Source organism: Protopterus annectens, chromosome 13.part0, assembly GCF_019279795.1.
Source record: "Protopterus annectens isolate FY-2018-M chromosome 13.part0, PAN1.0, whole genome shotgun sequence".
In the NCBI taxonomy this organism is placed as follows: Eukaryota; Metazoa; Chordata; order Ceratodontiformes; family Protopteridae; genus Protopterus; species Protopterus annectens.
Window position 1 is genome coordinate 1,152,283,450 of NC_056747.1, and position 10,393 is coordinate 1,152,293,842.

The window sequence follows — 10,393 nt, forward strand, 5'->3', positions numbered from 1 at the left end:
ACAAAACCCTGGCATTTTAACAGGGGTGTGTACACTTTTTATATCCACTATACACAGCTGTGGTGTTTACCTAATAGTATTATGTTTTCTAACATGTGTGATTATTACTAACCGACTGAGCTAAAGTTGAAGTTTGTATTTTTCTTACAAGTATTCTTTTGTAATTTATGTGACTTATCTTTTTTTGATTATCTTGACTTAGGTTAGATTTTTTTCTTAGATTATGTATTCACTGTGGAGTTACTTCTGGTTGTCTCATCTCATGCTTGTGATCTATTAACATTATGTATTCACTGTAATTACTTCTTTTTCTTTCGGCTGCTCCCTTTAGGGGGTCACCACAGCAGATCATCTTTTTCCATTTCTTCCTGTCCTCTGCATCTTGCTCTGTCAGACCAGTCACCTGCATGTCCTCACTCACCACATCCATAAACCTTATCTTAGGCCTTCCTCTTTTACTCTTACCTGGCAGCTCCATTCTTAACTTCCTTCCCCCAATATACCCAGCATCACTCCTCAGCACACATCCCAACCAGTGCAATCTCACCTCGCTGGCTTTGTCTCCAAACCATCCAACCTGAGATGACCCTCTAACATACTCATTTCTAATCCTGTCCATCCTCATCTCACTCAGTGCAAATCTACGAATATCTATGAAGTGAATATGTATTCACTGTAACTAGTGGGGCTTTTCCCCCTGGGCCTCTGCTGAAAATGGCATACCGTCCCAGTAAACAAACATAAAAAAATAAATACCTGTAAAACCTCATGTCACTCCTCACATCTAGGAAAACGTCTTGCTTATAGTGCACACCTACGGAATTTCACTCAAAGCTGTTAAGTGTATAAACTTTTCCATGAGTACTACATGGAAGCATTGTAAAAGGTTTTCACTTAATTCGTCCATTTGCACAACATCTGTTGGTTATTCTTCAGCCAGTGTTTAGCCACAAACTCATAAGGATTGATGACCATAAATTAAGAGGACTTACCTCGGTGCTTACCACTTCAGTCTAGTCTAATCTTTGTTACAGTATAATGTCCTTCTAACTAAGCTACTCATTAGATCAATGGGCCACAGAGGTACATCCTCCTTAGATCCAAAATGGGACCTTATATCCCATTAATCCTGCCAGGTTGGACAGAAGCAGCTCCTAAATACTTTATCCCATGCATGGGCCCCCTCAAATTATCCATGATATGATCCCAGTTATTCTCATTTGAGGTAAAATATAATTATCGCCCATGAGATGGGGAAGGCTAATCTAACACCAAACAGGACAGCTTAATTCAAGCACCAGAAAGGAATGTGACTATGCTTAAAATGGCCCGCAAGGGCAGCCAACCTAGTACTTACCTATGAACCTATGAATCAATATATGAAACCAAACATTTCTGAGAAATTACCTCAAACAGAAGCATGTGATGATTAGGTTAACTGACAGGATTTCCTAGAAGGCAGCTAGTTTGGATCCAAGCCATCCATCACACCTACCTTCTCAGCTCATACATCCTTACAAAAATGTTCTACAAACATACCAGCCACTGCACATGGTAGGAAGGTAAATGGTTACTACTGAACGTAAAGGCCACTGCGCCTGCACTCAGAATTTAAAACAGTAATTGAAATATTACCCTGTTATACTGCATTCTAAAGAAATTATTTCAAAACATAAGTATGAAATGAACAAATTACTCAAAAGGATTTCCAAAAATACAACTTGTTTCATCCATAAACCCTGTTTTCATAGTGCATAAAGTCTTACATATATCCTCTACGCCAGTCTCTGTGTGGTAGTTCATAAATTCATACACAAGTACTAGCCAATCAGTCTACAGACAGTTACATGCCTTGCCAATGACCATATTCAAAAGGTCCCCCTAACCTGAATGAGCGCAAAACAAGACAGCCTGGGGCAAAATTTGAGACTGCTTATCCAGTTATCTAGGTCTACCTTGAAGGAGGCAAGAGTGTCATTCTACTTGATATGTAGTAGAAGTTTATTCCAAAGGACGGGGAATATGCTGGAATACATATTTACCATGCCAACCAGTCTTATTTAAACACTGATGAAGGCTTAGTTCTTTTAACCACATATTTGAGGCATCATTTGTTGTGCAAAGGAACAGAATATAAAAGAAGGTTAGATCTTTCATGGATCAAGAGGCTAGACACAGACAACCATTAAAGGAGTCTACAAGAGGTTGAATACAGAGAGAAGGCTGGCAGTCTTTCCAGATAAGGGAGGGTTTTGAGGCTTTTGATCTATTAGTTAAGGATCTCTGAGACCTCTCAAGTTAAGTGATATGATTAGACAAATACATGCCAAAAGGGTCATTATATTCAGATAATGGGTTTGATGAGGGATGAGTAATTCAGCATTAGAACTACTATCTGTAGGAGATGCCTTTGGACATTAAATGTCCAGACAAAAAGTTTTCTAAATTACTATGGAGACACAATTGTTAAAAAAGAGTGCCTAAATCATTATTAGCAGTTAGATAAAAGGTTACTATAGAAAGTGAAGGTCATTGTGACCTCCTATGCAAATATTAATATGAAGAAAAAAAAGAACTGTGAAATATTGCCATGTTACAATGGAAACAATCACAGAAATAAAAATATGGGACAATATAGACAAGGACAGAAATAAAAAATATGGGGCAATATAGACAAGGACAGAAATAAAAATATGGGACAATATATCATGTAGAGATACAATATTCAGAACTTCATCCTACTCTTTCGGAAACTCTGAGAGCAACCTCCTCATATACCCTCCCTTCACCACAACAACCACCAAAGGCCACACTATATAGCAAGTCTAGAAGAGCAGATCAACATCCCATAAGTTACTAGGTCCATCACAACCCTGAAGGTGTGCAGAAATTCACTTCAGAGACTCATGTCAGGTCATTCCTTTGACATACTCCTCACTGAATCCTCCTGCACTCCTCACCTGTAATACCTGTTCCTCCTGCAAACTAATCCTTCCAGGTTTTGAGTTATTTTTCCATAAATGTACATTATATCCTTCTAGCTTCAGTCTTCTGAGTCCAACTTGGCAGCTCATAATTATGCGAATATTGTGCGCTGAGAAAAACTTGACAGCTCCTTATGCTATAAATATGTTCTGGTTTATAAATACTACATTTTTTGTGTGTCAGACTGCTGTTATCTCCCACTTTGGTACTATGCTACTGTATTTTTTCTGTTTATCTATGTATACTGTATCATGCTGTAACTATGTTGTGTTCTCTGCACCTGTATTCTTCTTTCGGTTTTTCACGGTCAGGGGTCGCCACAGCGGCTCACCTGTCCGCTCATGATTGGCAGTGTGCAGGCTAATATGCTGTATGTTGCCATTTCTATCCTTGCCTTTTGGCTTGGCTCATTTCTGAAAAGGGTATTCAGACCTGTGGACCTACCTTATTAACAAATGTATAAATAAATAAATGAATGAATGAATGAATAAATAAATGTCAACAGCTCAAAAGGTCATAGACTCGTCGTTTCTGCTTGGGGATCAGAAAATTGTGGGTTGTAGTCCCACATCAGGTACTTTGATTCATTTTCAGTACTGATATAACAGTGCTGTGTGAGGAATGATGCGCTCCTGAGTATGCCATCTTTTCAATTAAACATTAAACCAAGGTCCCATATGCCTGAGTTGCATGTAGCTCAGGTGGATGCAAAAGATCCCGCAGCACTTATCAAAAAGAATTTGGGAAGTTTCCTAGTGCACTGGTGTCTTTTGCCAAATTTTCTCTAGTCAGTATGAATACCACCTTGTGTGCCCCTGTAAAAAGGCTATTGGCCTAGTGGGACTAACCCAATCAAGAAATGATAAATAAATATATATGTACAGAAACACATAACACATAAGAAAAGCTATGATTATTGATCTGAGAAAATGCCTTAAAACAATTTAAAAAAAGAACTCTTAAAAGTGTATATTTTCATTTATACTCTGCTAAGGTAAACTGCACCATCCCAGAAAGTTTCTTGGTTGTCCATGACAAACAGAAAGCATAATGGCCAATTTAGCGCCATCACCAGCTTACATGGGTCAAAAAATTCATGACCAATCCACATCAATCCTTGCAGTCTGCCTCTCTCTCCTCAAGACTTTAACCCTTCTGTACAAATGCCATACCATTTTAAGACCCTTCTGCACCTTGCATCCTTCTTGGCCACATTTTAGATGCAAAACAGAAGATCTTTGTATCTTCATGTGTTGTTGTCCAATTCTAAAAAAAATCCTGATTCCCTCCCCTGCCAACCATTTAGAAGTGTCAAAAAAGTGCATCTAACCTTCCTTGATCAAAGGAATAGAACAAACATCTGGATTAGGAACCTCAAAGAAAAAGCCAGTGCTGATCTAGCAAGGTTCTATATAACAGCAGCAATAATAATAATAATAATCTTTTTTTTCTCTATTTTACTGCTTAGGAGTAGAGATAGTTGTGAGTGTTGGGATCAGCACATCTCTGCTGATTTAGGCTGAAACCAAATTGTTGATTCAAATCATTATTTTTGTTAGCAAAAGCTCAAATGTTTACATAAATTCTGTTCTGTTAAAAAAATAAATAATTAAAACTACCTGTACATGTTTTGCAAACACAAGTTTGTATACCTAAGCAACATTCATATTAACGATTCACGAAGTGCGTATATTTACAGTTGAGTAAGTATGCTTACTATTATGTAACTACACATACTATCATGTAGGTAAACATGTACCTTCTGTACAGATGTGTTTAATCTATAATGTAAACAAACGTTAAGTGTGCCATGTTGATTTCTTTACATGCTCTGACACTTTCAACAGATGTGCAAAGTAATACTGAATGAACACACAGGTGTGTATGTAATTTACAAAAACTGATTAAAGAAACTAGCATAGAAGGTCCTTCAGAGAACTATTCACAAAGTTTTAGCTCCTGTAAACTAAATTAAATATTTAACTATTTACTTGCGGAATTAATTCATTACATGCTGTTTCTCAAAAGATATGCTCCTGCTGGCAACAAACCCATACAAAAAGGAGAGGGAATCCACCTCATTCATTGGTTATATTACTGCCTGCCCTTTTGCTCCCAGTAGAAATGGATGTTCTGCTTCCTGTACAAAGATAAAGATAACTGAGTGCAAGCAGACAATAAAAGGAATTCCATAAATTGTTACTAGTCCCCAGCATGCAAAATCTGAAATATACTGTCTGCTCCCTGACATGATGCTATATGTCTGCCTTTGAAAACAACTTCCAAGACTAAATCAGTACAGGTTATTAAAACTCATCAACGCAGCTACTTACTCAGATTTTTTTTTTAAACAGGATGGCAACAAACCACTCATTCAAGAAATGTTCCCCTTCCTCTTTTGGCAAGAAATCACTCACTCAAGAAAGTGACCCCTTCCTCTTTAAGTTACATTTGTACGAAAGTCTAACATGTTCATATCTGTTAGAACATCTTTCTTAAATTGACAGCCAAGTGGTCTACAGCAGTGGATGGAGAATTACTCCTGGCTTATTAACTGCAGTCAATAGCTTTTTGAAGTAAAAAAAAAAAAAAAATTAGGCCAACCATCATCATTCTTGGTGTAAACAAAGACTAAGCACAACTGGCAGGTAGACACGCACACAAAAACCACAACTCCAAATAGTTAGTCCATAACTGTACTTACTCGGATAGGCGCTGTACTGAAACAAATCTTTCTGGTTGGAGGTACCTCGTCTTCTTCCTGTAAGCCTGGTACTTCTGAGAAACTCGATTCAGGTTCATACAGGACATCTTCATCTTCATCAAGTCCACTTCCTGCAGAGTCTTCCTCTAACCCACTATAGGCACTGATATCAACCAAATCAGCTTCAGAGATGTCCTCCCTCTTTGATTCCTCGCAGATGTCCGCATCAGTTTCTGTCATCACAGTCTGCTCATCGTCCTCTTTGTCTTCCTCCTGGAGCAGTTCTGTGCTTAGTTCCACTGTTGTTGGACCAGAGGGATCCAAAGATTCCTGGTCAGACAATTCTCCATTCTCTGAAGATGCATGGACCATCACCTCAGTATGGATCACCTCTTTCCCATCTGCCTCTGAGGAGACTCCATCCTCCTCTTGCTCCCTATTTTTCTCAAGACTGGTGAGTTCTTGCTCAAAGTCTGCACATTCTTCCACTTCCACTGGTTTTATTTTTCGCAACTCCTCAGCCTTTTGTTGCTTGGTGGGCTCTTTTGAAGAGTCACTTATGCGGGCTCCACTTGTAATCTTTGCAGAGACAACCCCCTTGGTTGTGGGGGATATTACTGATTTGTCTGCCTTTGCTTCATCGGTCTTCTTTCTTAAAGGAACTGTCCCAGATGGTACAGCCCCAGGACCATCATCCTTTGACTCTAGGGTCTGAGTAAAGACTTTGGATCTCTTTGCAATGATTTTAGAATTCAGGACTCCAATTTTGACTGGGCCTTTATGCAAGTTATTTCGCAAGTCAGCTTTTTCAAAAACTGCACTAAGCTGACTTACAGTTGGAGATACAATCTCAGTATCTATTTTGTCAAGTGACTCATTACTCCCATTAAACCTCACTACCACATCCAGTTTACCTTCTGGGAACCCTGCACGCTCCTTCTTTAATAGGATTCTGTTAGTGACTTGCTTCTCCTGTAGGTTCTTCTCAAATATCTTCCTTGTCTCCTGGAGTTTGGAAAGTGGCTTTTCAATCTTGGGGCTAAACCGGCTTACCCTTTCTGAAACACTTGTCCCTAGCTTGAGTAATGCACTGTGATCCACATTTTCATTAAGACTACTGGCCCTTGGCAAGGACAGACGAACTGACCTTGTCTCTTTGTTTTTGGATGGGTCAGTCGCCCCTTCACCAGGAGCTGTCCCCATCTGCATAAACATGTTTTTGATCCTGTGTACGTTAGAACCATATTTTCTTCCCCTTTGCCGTCTGACTTCCTCCCCATCAGCACCGGTGCTGCTGTCCTTTGTGGGCTTCACAGCCTGTATCTCTGCCTCATACAAATTTCTGTGAGGGGACGGGCTCCTTAAACTGGTGGTACTGCCACTGCTGCTGCTACTGCCGGGGTTGGACGATGGTGCCTCCGTCTTCATCATGTTTAACAAAGCCTTTCCTTTTGCAAAATCGGCATAGTTCCCCTATCTGCAATGGGTACATCAGCTCAGCACCGCACCCCCGGCGCTGGCATTGTGCACTCCCTGGGCTCAACTCTGGTCTGCAGGCAAGGAGGGGGGAGTCTCGCGACGCCCCTCACTGTGTCGGGGTGCACGGAGGCCGAGGGGGTCCGTGTGCCAGAAATTCGCCAGCTTTTACTCCTTCGATGGCTGCATTGCCGAGCTTCCAGCCCCGCTGCCTCTGCTCCTCCTGCACCAGTGAAGGCTGCAGCAGAGAGAATAAGACGGTTGGGTCCTAAAGCCCGTCATATTGCACTGTAGGGAAACACCGAGGGAGAGCCCAGGATGCAGTCACAAAGTCTCTTGATGGAGGCATAGCTGCTGCTCGTCACACTTGTCAATATGTGAGCAATAAAAATAACAGTACTGGCCACAAAAGGGAAATGACTAATGGGCAGTGTATAAGAATACATATTTCGCATCCTATTTTGTCTGTATACTAAACTGCTACAGCAGGCGCTAAAGAATGTGTGTATATAGCCTTAGTTATATAATGTTATATATATATGTACTTCATATACTATTCATCGATCTCAGTCAGTGTATAACTGTGAAGGCGAACATCAAAGCGACATTACCAGTCATACAAAATGAGCGATACATCATTTAGGGTGTTTTGCTTACGGAGCGCTTTGAAATATTTTAGTACCATAAATTAGGTACGCACTATCACAACGAAGTATTTTATTCCAGAAACTAGGAGGAAGTAAAAACAACTTGGATCTGAAGGGACAATTTCGTTGAAAAATAGCTGTTTAAAAATGTTTAGGTTACCATCGCAAAACTGAGGTATACCGCCAAAGAATAAAAGATCCCACAAATTGTACATTTGAACATGATGACGTCTTTTGACCTCTCTTTGTAAAGGTTATGGCTTTTGTGCGCATATTCTTTGCAACACATAGTAATGGCGATTCTGAAGTTCTTATCTGGGTAATGAGTAAAAAGAAAAACGGCTAAATGATGAAAGTTTTGTACCAATCATGTGCAGGCTAGCGTTCATAGGTAATTGTCAGTAACTACCACATTTCTGTTTCTCTTCTTTTGCATCTCATTTACGTTAGCTTCAGCTAGGAAGGGTGTTTTTATTTGGCCATTTCACAGAGATCAAGTGGACACTTGGCGACCACGACTATTAGCACTAATATATTGTCTTAGAGGCTGGCCCTAACCATCATTGTTGCGTAGGTACTTCCGTTTGTATACTGTCTTTCTGATATGCTTATACGTTTTGTTTAAGCTATTTATACAAAATATTCTTTGATTATCTAATTTAGTGTAAGCTTATTTTTCTTTGCACACGGCTGCCCGTCATACATGCCTTACTTGAGAAACTCTAGTTATCCTTCCCTTGTATGTGTACCTCCTTAGTGGCTTGTTCTCGGGGTCCCTGACTGCATTTGAGCCCTAGGATTATCAAGGCCTGTGTTTGTGCTTTTGGACCCCTTAAATTGTCTATGGCATGAGGCATGACCTCGATTTTTCTTAGTACGGGCAATACGTAATTATCAACAATGAGTAGGTAATGCCAATCTAACACAAAACGAAATAGATTAATTAAAGCAGCAAAACAGAAATTGGCTAGGCTTATACTTGAATGTTTCCGCATTATTCTGTAATTACTAATCAGGCAATTGTCTAAATATTAATTTTAATAGCATCTGCCGACTTTATTATGCACATATATTTCCAGACAGAGTGACAGGTAGCCTGAAGTTTTTTTTTTTTTTGTACTTAGAAGCCTCATACTAGCCACCTTTTAATAATTGTACTACACAACCTTCCATATTTGACTATTTTTAGTTTTTCCCCAATAACCATAAACGTGTTTATTCTTCAAGAAAATTATTCTGTCTTTAAATCCTTGCTGCAAAGGTTTTATACATACATATATATTCTTTGCTCAGTAAGCATGTTGTTAGAACTAACTTCTTCAGTTAAGTTCATTGAGTATACACGTTTACACATTTGTTTCGCATGCATTTTTTTTCTCTTATTGATTTTCATTGGGTGCTTAGAATAGCATATTGGCCTGGGTAAATCCCCCCCCCCCCCCCCCCCCAGGGATGTCATCTACTGAACATGCTGCAGTGTCAACATTTTAATTTGTAAGTAGTGTTATATTATGTACATAGTTTCATTCATCATCATCTGCTCGTCACATTGAAATCCTGTAAAAAAACAAAAAAAAAAAAACAAAAAAAACTTTTAATCCTTTTTGAGGTGTAGTACTTGCTGCCTGTCATCTCTATTTTGACTGTACATGGTCAGACATCCTTGTTTGAAAATAATGATCATTTGTGCTTCCCTGGTGTTGTTTCTCTTTGGGTGGGTGGTTGTTTCTGTTTTGAATCCTATCAAAACCCAGTTTTCTAATTCTTGGTTTTAGACTGTTTAGTTATCTTACCTTAAGGTCTACATATCCCTTCAGGTATCACCTGTATATATGAGTGGTCCATGCCTTAAAATAGCTTTGTCCATTAGCTATCAGTCCCTTAATTTCTGATAGACACTATCTCATTCTTGTGCTGGAATTGTGTGTTTTGTACTTAGCTGGGTACATCTGCCTTTAGTAAACCTAATCTGGAATATAACTTTGCATTCAGTTCAAAAATAGTAGAATTGGGGTAGCATTGTTGGTTGACTTGTATCGTTGTGATATTGTACTACAGGGAATTGCTTACTCATAAGTAAGTGATATGCTAATTGTCCTTAGTTTTTACAGTTGAATATTAGCATGAGTCTTTCAGACAGTCCAGATAATGTGCAAATGTAAAATGTCTAATGCCATTTTGATGAATACTTTGAATTCTCTTGATGTAAATTAAGGACCCCTATCAAACTGTGTTCTGGCAAGCTGTATTTTGTGAATGTTGTCCGGAGTATTGATAATAGGCTTTTGGGAGTGCTATGTTAGACTGAATGCCAAAGTAATGAAAATGTCCTGAAACTTAAAGAATGAGACTGTATTTTCCTGAAATGCTAAACATAGTCTCAAAAATAATCCCCAATTACACCATACCAAATTCAACATTACAGAGCCTTGATATAACTTGCATTTTGTTAAGGATAGTTTTACTAACAGATCAGTCTTTTTTTTTTTTTAATAAATGTATTAGTACATAAGCAGTTACCAACTTTGCCATCAGACTTGTGGATGTAGTTCTAGATACTTGAGTCAAGAGCTGTCGGCTG

The 10,393-nt window shown here is 39.0% G+C and overlaps 1 protein-coding gene across 1 annotated transcript in view; it reads right to left on the reverse strand.

The window, feature by feature from the left end:
• PPP1R9B (protein phosphatase 1 regulatory subunit 9B) overlaps positions 1-7,412 on the reverse strand; it is a 1,137,073-nt gene extending 1,129,661 nt beyond the window's left edge. Inside the window, exon 1 of the mRNA XM_044055146.1 lies at positions 5,690-7,412. Within this exon, the coding sequence (XP_043911081.1) occupies positions 5,690-7,120 (1,431 nt within the window). The 5' untranslated portion in view covers positions 7,121-7,412. The remainder of the gene's footprint in view (positions 1-5,689) is intronic.
• Positions 7,413-10,393: the final 2,981 nt, after the last annotated feature.